At 41.7% G+C, this 22,425-nt stretch overlaps 5 protein-coding genes and 2 long non-coding RNA genes across 7 annotated transcripts; 1 reads left to right on the top strand and 6 right to left on the bottom strand.

Moving 5' to 3' along the window:
• Positions 1-850: 850 nt before the first annotated feature.
• LOC306788468 (tyrosinase-like) lies at positions 851-3,245 on the top strand. The gene is made up of 5 exons (XM_079284008.1): positions 851-1,679; positions 1,958-2,174; positions 2,315-2,462; positions 2,564-2,745; positions 2,961-3,245. The coding sequence occupies exons 1-5, from the start codon at positions 858-860 to the stop codon at positions 3,224-3,226; spliced, it is 1,635 nt and encodes a 544-aa protein (XP_079140134.1). The 5' UTR covers positions 851-857; the 3' UTR covers positions 3,227-3,245.
• Positions 3,246-5,030: 1,785 nt separating this feature from the next.
• LOC306788001 (cysteine and histidine-rich domain-containing protein 1-like) lies at positions 5,031-7,701 on the bottom strand (the record flags this gene model as incomplete). The annotated part of the gene is made up of 6 exons (XM_079283331.1): positions 5,031-5,601; positions 6,461-6,523; positions 6,629-6,748; positions 6,869-6,974; positions 7,171-7,241; positions 7,669-7,701. 6 exons carry the CDS (start codon positions 7,699-7,701, stop codon positions 5,431-5,433), a joined length of 564 nt encoding a protein of 187 aa, XP_079139457.1. The 3' UTR covers positions 5,031-5,430.
• Positions 7,702-8,957: 1,256 nt separating this feature from the next.
• Positions 8,958-9,593, bottom strand: LOC306788474 (citrate synthase-lysine N-methyltransferase CSKMT, mitochondrial-like; the record flags this gene model as incomplete). The annotated part of the gene is made up of 1 exon (XM_079284014.1): positions 8,958-9,593. The coding sequence occupies one exon, from the start codon at positions 9,591-9,593 to the stop codon at positions 8,958-8,960; it is 636 nt and encodes a 211-aa protein (XP_079140140.1).
• Positions 9,594-10,358: 765 nt separating this feature from the next.
• LOC306788478 lies at positions 10,359-11,266 on the bottom strand. Its single transcript, XR_013772606.1, has 3 exons — positions 11,104-11,266; positions 10,759-10,903; positions 10,359-10,669 (listed from the first exon to the last, which is right to left on the bottom strand). It is a non-coding gene; the product is annotated as an uncharacterized lncRNA (long non-coding RNA).
• Positions 11,267-11,571: 305 nt separating this feature from the next.
• On the bottom strand, positions 11,572-16,004 carry LOC306788476. Its single transcript, XR_013772604.1, has 5 exons — positions 15,958-16,004; positions 13,150-13,184; positions 12,927-13,073; positions 12,008-12,077; positions 11,572-11,807 (listed from the first exon to the last, which is right to left on the bottom strand). It is a non-coding gene; the product is annotated as an uncharacterized lncRNA (long non-coding RNA).
• Positions 16,005-16,269: 265 nt separating this feature from the next.
• Positions 16,270-16,905, bottom strand: LOC306788472 (citrate synthase-lysine N-methyltransferase CSKMT, mitochondrial-like; the record flags this gene model as incomplete). Its single annotated transcript, XM_079284012.1, has 1 exon — positions 16,270-16,905. One exon carries the CDS (start codon positions 16,903-16,905, stop codon positions 16,270-16,272), a length of 636 nt encoding a protein of 211 aa, XP_079140138.1.
• Positions 16,906-18,951: 2,046 nt separating this feature from the next.
• Positions 18,952-22,166, bottom strand: LOC306788000 (cysteine and histidine-rich domain-containing protein 1-like; the record flags this gene model as incomplete). Its single annotated transcript, XM_079283330.1, has 6 exons — positions 18,952-19,764; positions 20,631-20,693; positions 20,799-20,918; positions 21,039-21,144; positions 21,341-21,411; positions 22,125-22,166. Coding segments are annotated over 6 exons (573 nt in total), but the record flags the coding sequence as incomplete, so codon positions are not given.
• Positions 22,167-22,425: the final 259 nt, after the last annotated feature.

The following is a 22,425-nucleotide window of genomic DNA, read 5'->3' as shown; positions in this document are numbered from 1 at the left end:
TTTGTGGGGTCATGCCACAGTCCAAAAAAAAAAAATCCACTCACGTGATTTGATGAAAGGGGTCGTTGGAAAAGATTACAGTTTTAGTTTTTGACAAATGTGCAATTAAAACGACCTTTCTTTTATATAGGCTTTTCCAAAACGTTTAAAAAGCTGTTTGAATTAAAACTGGGGCTTATTATTCATTAGCACACTTGACTGCAGTGTGTAAATATGTTGGCTGCTTAGAAGTTTCATTGTTTTATTTGTGGATGGCCACCTGTGATCCGACCATATCATTATACGTGTATTTTATTCCTCTCCTCTCCGTCTCGCTCACTCTGTGGTTCCAGTGTTGACGTGGTGATTTAATTCCATAACAACAGTTCACTTTATTTGAGGCATCATGTGTTTGTGGAGACATCATGAGGTCCACCTATATTACGACCCTCAGTTATTGGTATTATAGACTTGTAAATTCATATGACTGTCAGGGATCTTGGTTTGAGTGGTATATCTTAGTTCTATCATTATATACTGTAAGTGGAAAGTGGAGGCTTTAACTTTCATTAGGCCTCAACAATCCCGTTATATAAATGTTAAACTGAATATACGTTACAGTATTTCTTTTTTTTCTCCCTGGAAAGAGTTGGCTGCAGTCTTGGGATCTTTGCATTCCTACTGATTGCGCCCTCGTGGGTTAAGCTTCACCCTGAGGGTTAAGCGGCATGTGACTCGTTCAACAAAGAGGAGGGGTTGCCCGGGGAAAAGTCCAAAGAAGTATTTAAGCCCTTTCAATTCAACAACTTGGGCCTTACTGACTTTGTGCATTCGTGACTATACTTGCCGCCTCCGACGTAGGTGACAACATTGCTGTAATGTGGCAACTTACAGTCATTTATTTTGTGCTGTGTTTTGTACCCTCCTATCAACAATTCCCCCGTCTGTGTGCCACCCGGGAGGTCTTGCGCACAAAGGAGTGCTGCCCGACATGGGAGGGAGACGGTTCACCCTGCGGAGCCAGCTCAGGTCGGGGCTTCTGCAACGATGTGGAGGTGCCGGACCAGCCCGACGGACCGCAGTACCCCTTCTCCGGGTTGGACGACAGGGAGAAGTGGCCCTTGGTTTTCTACAACCGGACTTGCCAGTGCGCGGGCAACTTTATGGGTTTCAGCTGCGCGGACTGTAAGTTTGGCTACTTTGGGGTGAACTGCAATGAGAAGAGGGAGTCTCTGAGGAGGAACATATTTCACCTTTCCAGGGCCGAGAGGATCAGGCTTGTGTCTTACCTGAACTTGGCCAAGCAGACGATCAGCAGGGACTACGTTGTGGCCACCGGCACCTACCAGGAGATGGAGAACGGCTCCAACCCGATGTTCGCGGATGTGTCTTCGTACGACCTGTTTGTGTGGATGCATTACTATGTGTCCCGGGACGCGCTGTTGGGCGGGCCGGGCAATGTGTGGGCCGATGTGGACTTTGCCCACTGGGCCCCTGCGTTCCTCCCGTGGCACCGCGTATACCTGCTGCACTGGGAGCACGAGATCAGGAAGCTGACCGGAGACATGAGCTTCACCATCCCGTACTGGGACTGGAGGGATGCCCAGGGGTGTGACGTGTGCACGGACGAGCTGATGGGGGACCGGAGCCCCCATGATCCCAGTCTTCTCAGCCCAGGCTCGGTCTTCTCTTCTTGGAGGGTAAACACAATCAAGTAAAACTAAAAGTGGTCATCTCTTTCCTTCAGCTTTTCCTTTCTCATGACCTGAGAGGAACTTTTCCCTTAAACTATTGAAGGATTCAGTTGTAATGTGTTGCCTCACATTCAGACCTTTTACCTAAAAGATAATACAAATAAAGAGTATTTAAAGAAATAATTTGCAACCAACAACCAACTGACTTTATTTCTGTGATTTGTTGTCGTGCCTTAATGTGCTGTAGCCTATTGCAATGTGTTGCTGTGCGCCTCCATTAACAGGTGCTGTGCTCTCGAGCAGTGGACTACAGTGACAGAGGTATGTTGTGTGATGCTCGGGGAGAAGGCCCATTGCGTCGCAACCCCGGAAACCACAACCGTAACGTGGTTGAACGATTACCAACTTCAGCAGAGGTGGAGTTCACTCTCAGTCTGGCCAACTATGACACCGGAGCTATGGACCGCGGCGCCAACATGAGCTTCAGAAACACTCTGGAAGGTCAGATAAGCTTGACCATAAATGCACACACACACACACACACACACACACACACACACACACACCTACACACACACACACACACACACACACACACACACACACACATTTACTTCTCACAAATACTTCTCATCTTCCAGGATTCGGGGATCCTCAGACTGGGTTAGGAAACAGTTCTCACATGGGCATGCATGCTGCTCTTCACGTGTTCATGAATGGATCCATGTCCTCAGTGCCGGGCTCAGCAAATGACCCCATATTCCTTCTTCACCACGCTTTTGTTGACAGGTGAGGCACACACACACACACACACACACGCATACACACACATTCTATAATCTGAGTGAACTCACACACTTGCTTTGCATTGTTTTACTTCTCGATGAAAGCATTTATGAGCAGTGGCTCAGGAGGCACAGGCCATCTCCATCACAGTATCCAGACTCTGATGCTCCCATTGGGCACAACAGCGAATACCACATGGTGCCCTTCCTGCCCCTCTACAGAAACAGAGAATTCTTCATCTCCAGCAAAGACCTGGGATATGAATATTCATATCTGCTAGATGCTAGTAAGTTCCATCTAAATGAAGCTTTTTTTTCTCATATTTTCTACATTGATTGGCATTTGAGAAATCTATCTGTTGAATGATTTAACCTTAATATAAAGTGCATTAAAACTCAAAAGGATATCACTCAGATTTAGGTTGTACACTATCTTGTTTGACTCAAGTAATCGCAAACATTATACATAATTTCCTGTGACCACTTCCATCTTTTTTTCCAGACCAGAGGCTAGCAGAATCCCTGCGTCCTTACCTGGAGGAATTGCAGGGCGTGTGGCCCTGGCTTCTGCTTGCAGGGCTCTGTGGATCAATTACAGCAGCGACCATAGCTGCTGCCGTCCTAACTGCGAAACGGCGATGCGGAGGGTCGCCTTGGCTGCGTGTGAACAAGTGGAAAAACGTATTTGCTCTCGCAGAGAGACAGCCACTTATCTGCAGCAGTGACACAGAGGAAACCAAACACTGTGACTACCAAACTACTATCTGAAGGCACAGCTAGCTCTGTGCGGTGACACACTCATCTATGAATTTTAGCGACAAAGCACTGTGAATTATACATTATTAACTCATTGTAATGAGTCTATAATCTTTGTTTTTGCCAATGTATTAAAAAGAGTAAGAAACTGTGCATGGAGAACATTTTTAAATGGGTTAAGAGATGTTAAACTTCGATCATGTTCCACCCACGACTTGTAAATTCATGCCTTCTGTCATGAAATGTTTCAGTTATTCTCTATGGTTAACATGGACTGAGCTGATTACCTTCAGTATAAGGCTCTGCAGTTTGTTGCATCAGTCATGTATGCAGGCATTATGAAGAAACACATGCATCCAATTGCCATTCAGTCAGAAACACAAACTCTTCAGATGCCTTGGGGGACTTTCTTTTATTATCTTTGTGTGGGAGTTAGACTGAACCACATTTTAATGAACATTTAAATTGATTGATTGTTTGTGGTGTGAGGCATGCTTCTGGAAAAAGGAAAAGGTGATACGTGTCTGCATAGATGTCAAGGGCTGAGACATCATGGCATCGGGGACGTATACTTCAGTATTCTAACCTTAAAGTTAAGTCATAGTTTTAAAAACGTTATGACATTTGCAAAAGTCACTGCAATTCCCAGAGATGCATGTGGATCAAAGTCTTCCCTTGAAAGGTCACACCTTCTTTAATTCAAGAGAAGTGTTTCGTTTCACCGGGTCACAACCGTTTGAAGAGAGTCTGGCCTGAATACCACTCGAACACAAATCGGTCTGCATATACTGTGTGAGAGAAATATCCACAGTATATATATCACCCCCGTTTTAAAGGTTCAATGCAAAAGTTGATTTTTAGTAAGATAAATTGGTTCCCGAATGATTTTACCCGGACGTCATGATGTCATTCGTCCAAATTGAATTCGTACATTCATAGCCTTTGAAGCATGCTGTCCAGCACAGCAGTTCTCAACCTGGATGCAAGATAATTACCGCTGGTCGCCAAACGGTTGTGGAGGAAATAACATGATTTTCATTTTAGACTGTGGAATGGGTTTGACTTTACATTGCCTGTAGCAGTGATATCATTTGCCTTTGAACATATTTTTATTGAGTGTGGTTAAGAAAGACAAAGTGTGTGTCTGTACACACGAGTGACTTGAGGAGGGTCGGTGAGAGAAAATGTCACAAAATACATAAATACATAAAAAAATCCACAGACTGGACAACGCCTCGGGGGGTCGCAAACACCCACCTGATAGTTCTGGGAGGGTGCGACTTGAAAAGGTTGAGAACCACTGATCCTTTCATAACACAGTCGCCCCTCTTTGCTGAAAAATACATTGTATTCAATTGGCATTCTCAGATAATACAGTACATTCTCATTATAAAATTGCGCTAGGTTGCTTCGACAAGAAACGACGAGATTAATACACCAGTGATTGTTGAGAGACAAAACTTGTAGAAAATAAACATCAGCTATAATCAGGTAAAAAACTAATTGAGAGCAAAAAAGGGAGGGGTAGTCGGAGAACATCTTCATTCTGTTAAGTTTAAGAGTCTCAAGGAACTGTTGTATTTCTTATAACAATTTATTCAGAATAAATCCTTATTATACAGGTGTGGACATCTTAGAGATCAAACTACACAGAGCAGCTTCATTGTCACACACACACACGGAAATATATATATAAATGCAACATTCAGTCCGACGTGATAATGGTGGATGATCAATGCAATCATTTAAACAATTTATGAAATTACAGGACGGAATGAATATTTCTCCCAAACATTGAGGACATAGAGGATGCTCACATCTGTGGTCCATAACAATGACTTGATGTAAGCAGTCCACGTCAAAGGCTTGATTGAGATTAAGCAAGGTCCCACCTGACTCTTATCGAATTGTGTAGTTTTATTGAAATTAACAAGTGTTCTCATCTGACTTGATGAAAAATCTGCTAAACGTCATTGTTTACCCAGTTAATCATTCATTACTTCAGTGAAAAACTAATATTAGTACTTGGAGATTTTTTGAGCATTCAAACATATATAATGAATTATAAAAGAACCAAAACTTCAGCAAAATCAAAAAGGAATGAAAGGGGAAACACTGTAATGTCCAAGAGTAGAGGCCAAAGTTCCAAGAGAGCAATAGAGGAGACTCTTTGAAGAGGTAAGGAATGGACTGTATGGCCTTTGATTGAGTCCTCATCATTCATCTTCATCCTCGCTGTCAGTCTCCTCTGTCTCCTGCTCCGTCTCCTTGGGCGGGGGCGGGGGAGGAAGGTCCAGACGAGCCCATGACATGGGCTCAGACTTATTCATGGCTATCTCGATCTTGGCAGCCATCATGTTTATTATGCTTTTACTCACATCGATCACCTGCAAGGGAACGTGAGAGTGTGACAAAAAACGGCTTAGTTCCTTTCCCATATAAGCTGGTCTGGAAAAACACGAGTGAGCTATGAGCAGTTTCAAGTCATGTTGAACTGGTGGTGTGTATTCAGGTTAGGGGTGGGCCATATATCGGATATACTCAACGTATTGCGGCTCGCTCCATGTGGGATGTTGAAAAGTACAAATATTAATTGTCGCGGCATTTTTTTTTAAGCCGCCAGCACGAGACTTGCTTTGGCGTTTTGCGTCTCTCTCCCTCTCACAATCACACTCTCCTGGGCGAGTGTGTGTGGCGTATGAGCATAGGTGTGCGTATGGGGTGTGTGTGTGTTTTTATATCTGGAGGGGAAAGAGGGAACAGCGATAGGGCCTGAAGAGAGCGAAAGAAGTGAGATCAAAAACGGGAACAAAAGCATGCATTTTTAAAGACCAATCTTACATCAAAATGACAGTTCACCACCTCAGGGTGTTTAAATTATTCTGCAAGAATGAGCACGTTGTCACGACCAACGGGTTAAATCCAACAGTTTTGTTTTTTTGAAGAAAAATGTGAAAATAGCGAGACATACATTGTATATCGCAGCAGCCTAACAATATGGACGTATGCTATATCAGCCATATCGGCTCGAATTCAGGTGGAAATGTATTCTCTAGGTACAGTTACTGTCATATTGAATTACAACTGCAAAGACCCCACTGAAGATCAGTAACAAATCAAATATTAAGACCATGAAAGTATGTTATACTGCAGTGTCTGGAATGCTGTAGAAAATAAATACATGTATTAAAACGGGCTGGTAGCAGGACTGACTCAACATCAGTGGAAAAGTGATGCTCTACTTACTCCCCACAAGCTGATTTTTTGCGCAAATTCCTTCTCTCCCTCAAATATAACACGGATGTCGAGCTGAAGGGAGAAGAGAGAAATAAAACATCAGGTTGAGAAGAACACGATCCAGAACTAAGCAGTTTAGATATGCACATAAATCACCAGACTGATATTATGCCTCACCGTGGTGCTGTTTGCCTCCACGTAGCAGAGCTCTGGGACGGCGTTCTTGGCGTAGATGGAGATGATGACCTGCGCCCCCGTCTGGTGCCAGTCGAACCGACATGGAACCACTTTCTTACCCTGCGTGGAGATTGTTTGGTAATTTGAGACACTGATTAATAATTCAGTCTCTACCACAAAGCATCGTCTCCTCTCTGTGCCAGTGTTTAGAGCTGCGGCACACGTAGCCGTCAGACCTACCGTATCTTTTTTCCTCCATAGATGTGTTCCCGTGGTACAGCCCTCTTGAGAGAGGAAGGTGTTAAAGTCGGAGGTTTTCCTCTTACAGCAGCTCCAGTACTTCATCCTGGAGATGCAGGAAAGATCATTCACTCGCTGGATTGTTTTTTTAGCAGTCAATAACGTGTCACTCAAGAGAAGCAGTGAACAAAACCAACAGGAAAATAGTAGTGTCACTCATCACGCTTCTCTTACAGTTTCCAGAGCATATCTGCTATTTCATGTCAATGCCGTGAAACGCAGTATTTTTCCGTATTACTAACCCTTCATGGAAGATAGGGAATCCAGAGTGGTACAAGCACACGTCCGAATCGCTTGCAGGTCCATCAAAACTCTGAAGATGACAGCAAAAGGTGCGGTTCAAAAGATTGAAGTAGATACAAATACGGCTTTTATTGCATAGCACACATGTATGAGAATGAATAATGACGAATATCTTGTTCACCTTGACTTTGGGAGAAGTTTAAAACATACCAATTTAGACTCCACCAAGACTTTAACTGATTAATCAACCGAAAACCAGGCAGCCCGTGAGAGAATATGACATGGCTTTCACTCGCATCAGTTGAAGTGATTTACATCATTGTTTTAAATGATTTAAGTCCCACTCCAAGGTTCTACAAAACCCGCCGATGCACAGTTTCTTTACAATTTATGTTCTAATCTGGGAATTTCTGCTCCGACAGGCCCGATTAGCTCGAGCAAGAAACGTAGCTTTGGAGGGGGGAGGGGGGGAACGAGCTGCAGCCGCTTAACCTCACCCACAGCGGCGAGCTCTTTTGGGGCAGTATCATGATTTGTTTATGTTTTCATTTAATGACAGCTGTCAATTGAAATTGGCTTACAAAAATCGGAGAAGAAGGCAAAACTTATTTGGTGGAATCCACAAATTTAGCATGAATTTAAAGTAAATAAATTAAAAACATTTCAGCTGCGGTTGCCAAAGCCCTACAGAGGTATGGATACAAATAGAGATGTTTTACTAATTTCAACACCAATTTCAGCATGTTTTCCCAAATATACAGGCATTGACCTACTTTAGTACATCCTCCGTTTTTACAGGACGTTCCAACCTTGATCTAACATAACATAACTGTTGCAGCTCTAGAACCAATATTTAGTTCTACCTAAATTACAAATAACTTCTATTCCTGTTCAGATTATTTAGTCATGAAAAAGTATTGATAAGAGTGGCTCCTTGGCCTAAAATCCTAAAGATACCTATCCGTACCTTTAGGCCACCGTAGTTCTATTAGGTACTGAGCTGAGGGTTGTGCAGTTGGTTGCAATTTGCAACCTCACCACTAGATGGATCTAAATCTCACACACTGTTCCTTTCAGGTAATTCTGATAAACCAAGACTTGTTGATCCTTGCGATTTGAATTGTGTCCAGTTAGACGTCTGTTGCTCAGCATATATATATATATATATATATATATATATATATATATATATATATATATATATATATATATAAATATATATATATAATATATATAATATATATAATATATATATATAAATATATATATATATATATAATATATATATAAATATATATATATATAAATATATATATATATAATATATATAATATATATATATATATATATATAAATATATATATATATAAATATATATATATATATATAATATATATATATATATATATATATATATATTATATATATATATATATATATTATATATATATATATATATATATTTGGTCATTACCTTTCTCTGATGACTTGTGACCCGTGTGTTAGAAAATCAAGTGGCAAAATGCGATCGACATATTGGGCACCCCTGGTTTAAGTGGTTTGTCAACTTTTATCATTTCATAAAGAGGTCATTCTTTACCTTCAGGTTATTTTATAAGTAGTAAATCTATTGTCTCTGCTGTCGGAATGTGGAGGTCCAGTTTGGTGGATAACTCACTCTGTCTGTGTACCTTATCAATTACTTTTTACAATCACTTCAGTAGTTTACTCATTTAATATTATCACCATCCAGATGAAGAAAGTTGCTATACAATAGAGCGAGGAGTCACTTGGTAGCAGTAGTCAGTCCCCTTAGCTCCCCAACCTCCTGCACCCCAACATCTGCTGCCATCAACCCCGGCTCCTGTGCCTCCGTCTCCAGCCACAGCAGCCTGGCATCAGGGTCTTCATCAGAGAACTGGAGCAGAGACCCTGAGCTCCGCAACACCGACAAACACTGCTTCAGCACCTGATTGGCCTTCCATTTCCCTTCCTTAGACCTCAACAAGGCATCTGTGGTGCCCTTATCAACTATAAGGTCCACACTGCTACAACCGTAGTGCTCGTGGAGCTGTGTGCAGTCCAGCTCTACGAACTCAAGCCGAGAGGAAAGATTGTGAGCTTGAATGGCTTTGGTTTGGACGTGTTCATGCATTAGTCGCACAGCTATGGGGGAAATGTCTGCACAAGTGACCCGGACCGGGAGAGGAGAGCGTCTGTAAATACAGGGCCCGAAAGCAGAAGTGCCACAGCCCATAGCCAGGACTTGGAGCAAACCGTCTGGGTGGGGCTTGGTCTGCAATAGGGGCATAATGAAGTCCCGGACAGCATCGAAGCCAAAGAACCACTCAAAGTGTTTGAAGGTGTTTGTGCTGCTGCTGCTCTCAGTGTAGAAGCGGTCCCAAGTTGCTTTCTTATCCATGTTTTCAATCAGTTCAGCTAGGCAGAAACACAGATGGGATTATGTCACGAGTTAGTGAGTGAACATTAGCAGTAAAACACATACAACTTGCCTTAATGCCTCCATCCTTCTGTCATATTTGGAGGGACTTTATGCTGAAGTAAATTTAAAATCCATCAATTTAATGTGTCAAATGTCTTTTCTTTTAATATATGATTTAAGACCTTTTCTTGGGTCCTTAGAAGCCACTAAGCTCGGCATGAAGACGATCTAGCAAGCTGACAAACTCAAATGACTCACATTGCTCATTAAAATAAAAAAGCAACATACACTCAACAGTCCTGCATTGAATCCTCCCTTTGTGTACTTTATAATGCTCAGTTCATCTTTAAACTGTTAAATAGATGTGTTGATGTATCCAGGCTGTGTTATATTAGACTGCATTAGCTTGGTGTTGCCAACAAGTTTGCAACTGAGTGTGACGTTATTGCACAACAAAGTGCTACTTTATGGTCAGCTTCTGTAGCTAACATATCGGTGACAATTAGGTAAGACATCAGTGCACACACCTGCAACTCACTTTAACTTTTCTTTCTTACTTATTTGGAGGTTCACGCTATTCCCCCCCAGACCACTCGCTGTGTGCAGACACCCTGCCTGAGTCTCGGTGCAGTGACAATACAATCAAAGGTGTTATGATGTGGTGCGTTCATGGACCCAAATGCAGACTCAGGACAGCAGAGTTATTTTTCAAAAAACAATTTTATTTATTTCTCACAGGCAGAGGAAAAGACAGGAAATACATAGTCAAAAAGGAGGCGTCTCTATGCGCTCCGCATGGGTCCAAGCCGGAAAGTGGCAAAATCCTCTGAGCGGCTGACGAAGCCGACAGGTAAACAGTCACGTCAAACACAGAGGCGCGTCCTCGCGCTCCGCTCTGATCCTAGCCGGAAAGTGGCTGGCAGGCAGGCTGGAACGTCTGTGTGATACCCGAGGCTCGACACAGGAACGCCAAGACTACACAGTTGATCTCCGAGGAACTAACTGGAAGGCTTCTTCGTGCAGGTGAAAACCCGAGGCTCGACACTGGACGGCAGCTAAATTGAACACAAAAACAGATTGTTAGAGCTAGAAGAGCTAGGTGAGGAGCTAGAAGAAGAGAGAGGAGAAATAGGAGTGAAGATACAATAGGAGGGAGGAGATGGGTCACAGCGAGTGGAGGAGCCAGTGCTGCGTTGTGAGGCTGGGATTCTACGGAGGATGAGCCGTGGGGAGTCGGGGCGGTTGGGGTCCGGGATGAGGAAAGACTTCCACGTGAAGCGTTGTCCCGCCTGAAGGTTTAAAAAAATAAATACAACCATCAGACCACTGCTCCACATCGTGGAAACAAACCAAGGACTGTTACATCATATAGACTTCTCTGCAGGCAGTTCTGTTAGTCATTCGGTATGTGAGTCTCAATGGGAGATGATGAAAGAAACTTATCAAAGTGTTAAAATAACTGTGTGACATTCAGGTTCTTTGTTCTTACCGTGCTCCTGGTTGGAGGGACTGTGTCCGTGCTGCCAGGGTTGTAGTCTGGTGGGGGACTAGGTGAGGAGCTAGAAGAAGAGAGAGGAGAAATAGGAGTGAAGATACAATAGGAGGGAGGAGATGGGTCACAGCGAGTGGAGGAGCCAGTGCTGCGTTGTGAGGCTGGGATTCTACGGAGGATGAGCCGTGGGGAGTCGGGGCGGTTGGGGTCCGGGATGAGGAAAGACTTTCACGTGAAGCGTCGTCCCGCCTGAAGGTTTAAAAAAATAAATACAACCATCAGAACACTGCTCCACATCGTGGAAACAAACCAAGGACTGTTACATCATATAGACTTCTCTGCAGGCAGTTCTGTTAGTCATTCGGTATGTGAGTCTCAATGGGAGATGATGAAAGAAACTTATCAAAGTGTTAAAATAACTGTGTGACATTCAGGTTCTTTGTTCTTACCGTGCTCCTGGTTGGAGAGACTGTGTCCGTGCTGCCAGGGTTGTAGTCTGGTGGGGGACTAGGTGAGGAGCTAGAAGAAGAGAGAGGAGAAATAGGAGTGAAGATACAATAGGAGGGAGGAGATGGGTCACAGCGAGTGGAGGAGCCAGTGCTGCGTTGTGAGGCTGGGATTCTACGGCGGATGATCCGTGGGGAGTCGGGGCGGTTGGGGTCCGGGATGAGGAAAGTCCTCCACGTGAAGCGTCGTCCCGCCTGAAGGTTTAAAAAAATAAATACAACCATCAGACCACTGCTCCACATCGTGGAAACAAACCAAGGACTGTTACATCATATAGACTTCTCTGCAGGCAGTTCTGTTAGTCATTCGGTATGTGAGTCTCAATGGGAGATGATGAAAGAAACTTATCAAAGTGTTAAAATAACTGTGTGACATTCAGGTTCTTTGTTCTTACCGTGCTCCTGGTTGGAGGGACTGTGTCCGTGCTGCCAGGGTTGTAGTCTGGTGGGGGACTAGGTGAGGAGCTAGAAGAAGAGAGAGGAGAAATAGGAGTGAAGATACAATAGGAGGGAGGAGATGGGTCACAGCGAGTGGAGGAGGAACGTAGGGGGACGTAGGGGAACTGTCGTGCCATCTGAGGGTAAAAACACACACAACCCTCAGACCACTGATCCATATCATAGTCATTTCTCATATCACATTGAAAGGATCAGTAGCACAAAGCAGTGTGACTAGATAGAAAGTAAATGTCATACAATAAATGATACGCTCGCAAAAGTATTAGCAGAAACAAACCCAGTACAGTGCAACATGTTTGCATTTGTTTCAGTGTTGTTACTGCAGGAGGCCTTCCATATGTCTACATTGACTAAAAGTCAGAAACATATCAGCACTTTTTCGATAGAAAATATCTTTTAGTGGTTCTTTCACTCTGCTGTTCATTGTGTTAATATGTATGAAAAATATCACAAGTATGTAAGAAATGTATGAATTGTGAGTTAATATGGATTAAATATATTATCATGCGTGCATCACTTGTGATCCGTATCACCGAGAAGTTATATAAATATAAAGAAACAATATTTCTATTAGCATTTCTCAGTTTAAGCTAACGCTGGACGGTCGGGTCTATAAAGCTAACGTTAGCTAACCAAGAAAGCAGCTTTTGTTCAGATAAACTTGTTTAAACTTGGTCTCAACAGTCAAAAGTCAGTCCTAGTGGATTAATATACACTGATAACTGAAAATATTATCAATATTAGGATAAACATCGGTTCAGATAGATACATAAATAAATACATAAAAAACAGTGGTGGAAAAAGTATATAAATCTCGCTTTTTTTCCTGCAAAAGTTGATCAGAATCAGACTTACCTTTATCAGTAACGTTAAGTCACGGATGCAGAAAAATCCTGGTTTGAAGGTGTTTCTTGGGAGGTTTCTTCGAGTGAAAGTAGATTTCGGCTTTTTCGAGTGAAAGTAGATTTCGGCTTTTTCTGACGGACCAACGGTTGGAACAGACTGAATTTAGAAAAAATGCACAATTTGGTAAACATGGTAACGATGGAACGTTCGACTGAGAACAGCTCGTTCTTACCTCAGAGTCTCCATCAGGTCCTCAACAGTCCTCCGCTGCACAAACAGACATTAAATACAACTTTAAGAGGAATATATCCACATGAGCTCAAATAATACAACTAACATGACATTGTGACTCAGTCTCCTGTCGCGTTTGAGAGTCACGTGACCTGCCCAGGGGTTAACCACACATTAAGTCTCCATTCAGGCCTATTTAAAAAACACGGTCTCATATAATGTCCAATAATATAGAGATGCATGTTTGCATGGAGGTTTGAGGGTGTCAGGTTGGACCCTGTCCTTGGTCCTATGTGGTCCTCCAGTGTCCACAGATTGACAGCACGTGGACCTGCTGTTTCACGTTTCCTACATTGTTGTGACAGGAAGCCAGAGTTTCAGAATAAGTGACACAAACATCAATTTGAAATAAAATGAAAACATATTTTCTGAGGTTTGTTTACTGGTCCACATCCTGTCTGTCTTTGGGCCATCGTTGGACAAATGTCTCTCCAGAGACATTACATTTACACACCCCTGCATCACACCTGTATTACTCTCTTTGATCCATTTTCTTTTGTTAAAGTAGAAACTTGATGTAACTTTACTAATTGCTATTGTGCATAGTGGCATGTATGCACATGTTAAATGAGTTGTTTAACAAGTACTTGTGGGAAGAAGCAAAGTTAGTAATGTGCACGAATGAGTTCTTTGGTCCGAAATATTCTGCTAGGATGAACACTGTACACACTTTGGTTAGATTTTAGTCTACATGATTTAAAACACTGACCAAGGACTTGCTGTCATATAATGTATGTAAATGTAGATAATGGTTGGCTGCTATGTAATAGAATTTGTCACCAAGGAATCAAACCCGAAAAACAAATGCTATTTGTACACTTGAAGCACGATTGAGATTACTTACACTTCTTTACATAATTGTTATTGTGGAAAGCATTTTGTACACAGTCTCATCTATATAGTAGTTACAGACATAGATAAAGACAAATATGATGCATATGTTCATTAACACCACTATATTTGCTGTCATCATTACTGTCTGTTTTGCTAACATGAGTAAAATATAATACAGAGATGTGTTTTATCACATCAGAGCTACAATGATCTCAATAAGTTAATGGAACAAATTGTTTTCCTGTGATGCCAATACACACATTTGTGCACTTCTAGCACTCAACCAAATTAGTTGTCAAATACTGTGTTATGCATTTGTTGGCATGTGTGTATTTGTGTGAACTTTGTAGTTTGTGGTTAGATTTTCCTTGAAAGATGTTTTGCATTCTTTACTTCACAGCTGTCACAGAAATGACACATGTCTTGCTCTCTGACTCTTTCAAAACAACTAAAAATAATCATTTTTGAATTGTGATTGAGACAAAATGGCAGATAGGGCAATAGAGAGGCACAGATCTCAAATGTTTCCCAAAAACATGTCGAGACACATTACATCTGTGTAGTTGTTGTGTCCTGTGCATCTCTTTTTCTCTCACTACAGCATAGGCATGCGAAAATCTGCCAAAAGTCAGCAACCAAAAGGAGGAAGGTTTTTGACTCTAGCCGACAGAGAGCTGAGGGTACAGACCTCCCCGCGCTCAAACCAAAGGTAAGACTACACCTTAGGGCGGGGGAGTACAATTAGATTTAATAGGAAGAGAAAAACTGCTCAAAGTTGTATATCTCCGTGTGGAATCTCTGTCCGAAAATAACTGCAAGAACAGTTTCATGACATTTGAATATGTACAATTCAGCCGATATAAATGTAGGCGCTTTCAATTGTATTTCAGTCACAAGGTTCATCTTCTACTGGGAAAGTAAGTTGATTTGTCCTTTCTTTCTGTGTACATTAGTTTTTAGTGGCACGATTAATCAGCTGAAGCCCAAATGGCGTTCCCTCAGATCCCTCACTGTTTCTGGCTTTATAGATACTGGTTTCCCCTCTTTGAGCCATTGGCTTAAATAGTCTGAGGCGTGTCAACTCATACTGGTGGTATTAGTTTAAAAAAAAAACACTGAATCTGTGGTATTTTCCTTTCCTTTCCACAACTATAAATCTTAAGATGTATGCATTATAATTTCATTTTCTTTAAACATAACTGTGTTGACAGTATGACCCCCTATCTTCTCAAGCTGCACTACTTCTTTTGAACCTCTTGTAGACTTATACTCTTACTCTTTGACAAGTCACCATCAGAATACAGAGCTCGGCCAAAAGTCTGTTTGTCTTAGTTTGTTCTTGTAAACTTCTCTGCTGGCTGAGACAAAGCAGCCAGGACAGAGGACAGGAGGAATGACATACTACTGTATGTGATACCTGCGTTCTTCATTATTATCATTTATAAACTTCACTCAGGACAATTTAGATTTGTTTCCAGTTATTAGTGGCTTTGCTGTTGTAAACATAACTGTTGCAGCTCTAGAACCAATATTTAGTTCTACCTAAATTACAAATAACTTCTATTCCTGTTCAGATTATTTAGTCATGAAAAAGTATTGATAAGAGTGGCTCCTTGGCCTAAAATCCTAAAGATACCTATCCGTACCTTTAGGCCACCGTAGTTCTATTAGGTACTGAGCTGAGGGTTGTGCAGTTGGTTGCAATTTGCAACCTCACCACTAGATGGATCTAAATCTCACACACTGTTCCTTTCAGGTAATTCTGATAAACCAAGACTTGTTGATCCTTGCGATTTGAATTGTGTCCAGTTAGACGTCTGTTGCTCAGCATATATATATATATATATATATATATATATATATATATAAATATATATATAAATATATATATATAATATATATATTTGGTCATTACCTTTCTCTGATGACTTGTGACCCGTGTGTTAGAAAATCAAGTGGCAAAATGCGATCGACATATTGGGCACCCCTGGTTTAAGTGGTTTGTCAACTTTTATCATTTCATAAAGAGGTCATTCTTTACCTTCAGGTTATTTTATAAGTAGTAAATCTATTGTCTCTGCTGTCGGAATGTGGAGGTCCAGTTTGGTGGATAACTCACTCTGTCTGTGTACCTTATCAATTACTTTTTACAATCACTTCAGTAGTTTACTCATTTAATATTATCACCATCCAGATGAAGAAAGTTTCTATACAATAGAGCGAGGAGTCACTTGGTAGCAGTAGTCAGTCCCCTTAGCTCCCCAACCTCCTGCACCCCAACATCTGCTGCCATCAACCCCGGCTCCTGTGCCTCCGTCTCCAGCCACAGCAGCCTGGCATCAGGGTCTTCATCAGAGAACTGGAGCAGAGACCCTGAGCTCCGCAACACCGACAAACACTGCTTCAGCACCTGATTGGCCTTCCATTTCCCTTCCTTAGACCTCAACAAGGCATCTGTGGTGCCCTTATCAACTATAAGGTCCACACTGCTACAACCGTAGTGCTCGTGGAGCTGTGTGCAGTCCAGCTCTACGAACTCAAGCCGAGAGGAAAGATTGTGAGCTTGAATGGCTTTGGTTTGGACGTGTTCATGCATTAGTCGCACAGCTATGGGGGAAATGTCTGCACAAGTGACCCGGACCGGGAGAGGAGAGCGTCTGTAAATACAGGGCCCGAAAGCAGAAGTGCCACAGCCCATAGCCAGGACTTGGAGCAAACCGTCTGGGTGGGGCTTGGTCTGCAATAGGGGCATAATGAAGTCCCGGACAGCATCGAAGCCAAAGAACCACTCAAAGTGTTTGAGGGTGTTTGTGCTGCTGCTGCTCTCAGTGTAGAAGCGGTCCCAAGTTGCTTTCTTATCCATGTTTTCAATCAGTTCAGCTAGGCAGAAACACAGATGGGATTATGTCACGAGTTAGTGAGTGAACATTAGCAGTAAAACACATACAACTTGCCTTAATGCCTCCATCCTTCTGTCATATTTGGAGGGACTTTATGCTGAAGTAAATTTAAAATCCATCAATTTAATGTGTCAAATGTCTTTTCTTTTAATATATGATTTAAGACCTTTTCTTGGGTCCTTAGAAGCCACTAAGCTCGGCATGAAGACGATCTAGCAAGCTGACAAACTCAAATGACTCACATTGCTCATTAAAATAAAAAAGCAACATACACTCAACAGTCCTGCATTGAATCCTCCCTTTGTGTACTTTATAATGCTCAGTTCATCTTTAAACTGTTAAATAGATGTGTTGATGTATCCAGGCTGTGTTATATTAGACTGCATTAGCTTGGTGTTGCCAACAAGTTTGCAACTGAGTGTGACGTTATTGCACAACAAAGTGCTACTTTATGGTCAGCTTCTGTAGCTAACATATCGGTGACAATTAGGTAAGACATCAGTGCACACACCTGCAACTCACTTTAACTTTTCTTTCTTACTTATTTGGAGGTTCACGCTATTCCCCCCCAGACCACTCGCTGTGTGCAGACACCCTGCCTGAGTCTCGGTGCAGTGACAATACAATCAAAGGTGTTATGATGTGGTGCGTTCATGGACCCAAATGCAGACTCAGGACAGCAGAGTTATTTTTCAAAAAACAATTTTATTTATTTCTCACATTACTATCTGAAGGCACAGCTAGCTCTGTGCGGTGACACACTCATCTATGAATTTTAGCGACAAAGCACTGTGAATTATACATTATTAACTAATTGTAATGAGTCTATAATCTTTGTTTTTGCCAATGTATTAAAAAGAGTAAGAAACTGTGCATGGAGAACATTTTTAAATGGGTTAAGAGATGTTAAACTTCGATCATGTTCCACCCACGACTTGTAAATTCATGCCTTCTGTCATGAAATGTTTCAGTTATTCTCTATGGTTAACATGGACTTAGCTGATTACCTTCAATATAAGGCTCTGCAGTTTGTTGCATCAGTCATGTATGCAGGCATTATGAAGAAACACATGCATCCAATTGCCATTCAGTCAGAAACACAAACTCTTCAGATGCCTTGGGGGACTTTCTTTTATTGTCTTTGTGTGGGAGTTAGACTGAACCACATTTTAATGAACATTTAAATTGATTGTTTGTGGTGTGAGGCATGCTTCTGGAAAAAGGAAAAGGTGATACCTGTCTGCATAGATGTCAAGGTCTGAGACATCATGGCATCGGGGACGTATACTTCAGTATTCTAACCTTAAAGTTAAGTCATAGTTTTAAAAACGTTATGACATTTGCAAAAGTCACTGCAATTCCCAGAGATGCATGTGGATCAAAGTCTTCCCTTGAAAGGTCACACCTTCTTTAATTCAAGAGAAGTGTTTCGTTTCACCGGGTCACAACCGTTTGAAGAGAGTCTGGCCTGAATACCACTCGAACACAAATCGGTCTGCATATACTGTGTGAGAGAAATATCCACAGTATATATATCACCCCCGTTTTAAAGGTTCAATGCAAAAGTTGATTTTTAGTAAGATAAATTGGTTCCCGAATGATTTTACCCGGACGTCATGATGTCATTCGTCCAAATTGAATTCGTACATTCATAGCCTTTGAAGCATGCTGTCCAGCACAGCAGTTCTCAACCTGGATGCAAGATAATTACCGCTGGTCGCCAAATGGTTGTGGAGGAAATAACATTATTTTCATTTTAGACTGTGGAATGGGTTTGACTTTACATTGCCTGTAGCAGTGATATAATTTGCCTTAATACAGTACATTCTCATTATAAAATTGCACTAGGTTGCTTTGACAAGATTAATACAGCAGTGATTGTTTAGAGACAAAACTTGTAGAAAATAAACATTAGCTATAATCAGGTAAAAAACTAATTGAGAGCAAAAAAGGGAGGGGTAGTCGGAGAACATCTTCATTCTGTTAAGTTTAAGAGTCTCAAGGAACTGTTGTATTTCTTATAACAATTTATTCAGAATAAATCCTTATTATACAGGTGTGGACATCTTAGAGATCAAACTACACAGAGCAGCTTCATTGTCACACACACACACACGGAAATATATATATAAATGCAACATTCAGTCCGACGTGATAATGGTGGATGATCAATGCAATCATTTAAACAATTTATGAAATTACAGGACGGAATGAATATTTCTCCCAAACATTGAGGACATAGAGGATGCTCACACCTGTGGTCCATAACAATGACTTGATGTAAGCAGTCCACGTCAAAGGCTTGATTGAGATTAAGCAAGGTCCCACCTGACTCCATCTAATTGTGTAGTTTTATTGAAATTAACAAGTGTTCTCATCTGACTTGATGAAAAATCTGCCAAACGTCATTGTTTACCCAGTTAATCATTCATTACTTCAGTGAAAAACTAATATTGGTACTTGGAGATTTTTTGAGCATTCAAACATATATAATGAATTATAAAAGAACCAAAACTTCAGCAAAATCAAAAAGGAATGAAAGGGGAAACACTGTAATGTCCAAGAGTAGAGGCCAAAGTTCCAAGAGAGCAATAGAGGAGACTCTTTGAAGAGGTAAGGAATGGACTGTATGGCCTTTGATTGAGTCCTCATCATTCATCTTCATCCTCGCTGTCAGTCTCCTCTGTCTCCTGCTCCGTCTCCTTGGGCGGGGGCGGGGGAGGAAGGTCCAGACGAGCCCATGACATGGGCTCAGACTTATTCATGGCTATCTCGATCTTGGCAGCCATCATGTTTATTATGCTTTTACTCACATCGATCACCTGCAAGGGAACGTGAGAGTGTGACAAAAAACGGCTTAGTTCCTTTCCCATATAAGCTGGTCTGGAAAAACACGAGTGAGCTATGAGCAGTTTCAAGTCATGTTGAACTGGTGGTGTGTATTCAGGTTAGGGGTGGGCCATATATCGGATATACTCAACGTATTGCGGCTCGCTCCATGTGGGATGTTGAAAAGTACAAATATTAATTGTCGCGGCATTTTTTTTTAAGCCACCAGCACGAGACTTGCTTTGGCGTTTTGCGTCTCTCTCCCTCTCACAATCACACTCTCCTGGGCGAGTGTGTGTGTGAGTATGAGCATAGGTGTGCGTATGGGGTGTGTGTGTGTGTGTGTTTTTATATCTGGAGGGGAAAGAGGGAACAGCGATAGGGCCTGAAGAGAGCGAAAGAAGTGAGATCAAAAACGGGAACAAAAGCATGCATTTTTAAAGACCAATCTTACATAAAAATGAGAGTTCACCACCTCAGGGTGTTTAAATTATTCTGCAAGAATGATCACGTTGTCACGACCAACGGGTTAAATCCAACAGTTTTGTTTTTTTGAAGAAAAATGTGAAAATAGCGAGACATACATTGTATATCGCAGCAGCCTAACAATATGGACGTATGCTATATCAGCCATATCGGCCCGAATTCAGGTGGAAATGTATTCTCTAGGTACAGTTACTGTCATATTGAATTACAACTGCAAAGACCCCACTGAAGATCAGTAACAAATCAAATATTAAGACCATGAAAGTATGTTATACTGCAGTGTCTGGAATGCTGTAGAAAATAAATACATGTATTAAAACCGGCTCGTAGCAGGACTGACTCAACATCAGTGTAAAAGTGATGCTCTACTTACTCCCCACAAGCTGATTTTTTGCGCAAATTCCTTCTCTCCCTCAAATATAACACGGATGTCGAGCTGAAGGGAGAAGAGAGAAATAAAACATCAGGTTGAGAAGAACACGATCCAGAACTAAGCAGTTTAGATATGCACATAAATCACCAGACTGATATTATGCCTCACCGTGGTGCTGTTTGCCTCCACGTAGCAGAGCTCTGGGACGGCGTTCTTGGCGTAGATGGAGATGATGACCTGCGCCCCCGTCTGGTGCCAGTCGAACCGACATGGAACCACTTTCTTACCCTGCGTGGAGATTGTTTGGTAATTTGAGACACTGATTAATAATTCAGTCTCTACCACAAAGCATCGTCTCCTCTCTGTGCCAGTGTTTAGAGCTGCGGCACACGTAGCCGTCAGACCTACCGTATCTTTTTTCCTCCATAGATGTGTTCCCGTGGTACAGCCCTCTTGAGAGAGGAAGGTGTTAAAGTCTGAGGTTTTCCTCTTACAGCAGCTCCAGTACTTCATCCTGGAGATGCAGGAAAGATCATTCACTCGCTGGATTGTTTTTTTAGCAGTCAATAACGTGTCACTCAAGAGAAGCAGTGAACAAAACCAACAGGAAAATAGTAGTGTCACTCATCACGCTTCTCTTACAGTTTCCAGAGCATATCTGCTATTTCATGTCAATGCCGTGAAACGCAGTATTTTTCCGTATTACTAACCCTTCATGGAAGATAGGGAATCCAGAGTGGTACAAGCACACGTCCGAATCGCTTGCAGGTCCATCAAAACTCTGAAGATGACAGCAAAAGGTGCGGTTCAAAAGATTGAAGTAGATACAAATACGGCTTTTATTGCATAGCACACATGTATGAGAATGAATAATGACGAATATCTTGTTCACCTTGACTTTGGGAGAAGTTTAAAACATACCAATTTAGACTCCACCAAGACTTTAACTGATTAATCAACCGAAAACCAGGCAGCCCGTGAGAGAATATGACATGGCTTTCACTCGCATCAGTTGAAGTGATTTACATCATTGTTTTAAATGATTTAAGTCCCACTCCAAGGTTCTACAAAACCCGCCGATGCAGTTTCTTTACAATTTATGTTCTAATCTGGGAATTTCTGCTCCGACAGGCCCGATTAGCTCGAGCAAGAAACGTAGCTTTGGAGGGGGGAGGGGGGGGGGGGGGGGGGGAACGAGCTGCAGCCGCTTAACCTCACCCACAGCGGCGAGCTCTTTTGGGGCAGTATCATGATTTGTTTATGTTTTCATTTAATGACAGCTGTCAATTGAAATTGGCTTACAAAAATCGGAGAAGAAGGCAAAACTTATTTGGTGGAATCCACAAATTTAGCATGAATTTAAAGTAAATAAATTAAAAACATTTCAGCTGCGGTTGCCAAAGCCCTACAGAGGTATGGATACAAATAGAGATGTTTTACTAATTTCAACACCAATTTCAGCATGTTTTCCCAAATATACAGGCATTGACCTACTTTAGTACATCCTCCGTTTTTACAGGACGTTCCAACCTTGATCTAACATAACATAACTGTTGCAGCTCTAGAACCAATATTTAGTTCTACCTAAATTACAAATAACTTCTATTCCTGTTCAGATTATTTAGTCATGAAAAAGTATTGATAAGAGTGGCTCCTTGGCCTAAAATCCTAAAGATACCTATCCGTACCTTTAGGCCACCGTAGTTCTATTAGGTACTGAGCTGAGGGTTGTGCAGTTGGTTGCAATTTGCAACCTCACCACTAGATGGATCTAAATCTCACACACTGTTCCTTT

Source organism: Melanostigma gelatinosum, assembly GCF_949748355.1.
Source record: "Melanostigma gelatinosum genome assembly, chromosome: 14".
In the NCBI taxonomy this organism is placed as follows: Eukaryota; Metazoa; Chordata; class Actinopteri; order Perciformes; family Zoarcidae; genus Melanostigma; species Melanostigma gelatinosum.
The sequence above is the reverse complement of the archived record's forward strand: the minus strand, read 5'-3'. Positions and strand labels throughout refer to the sequence as shown.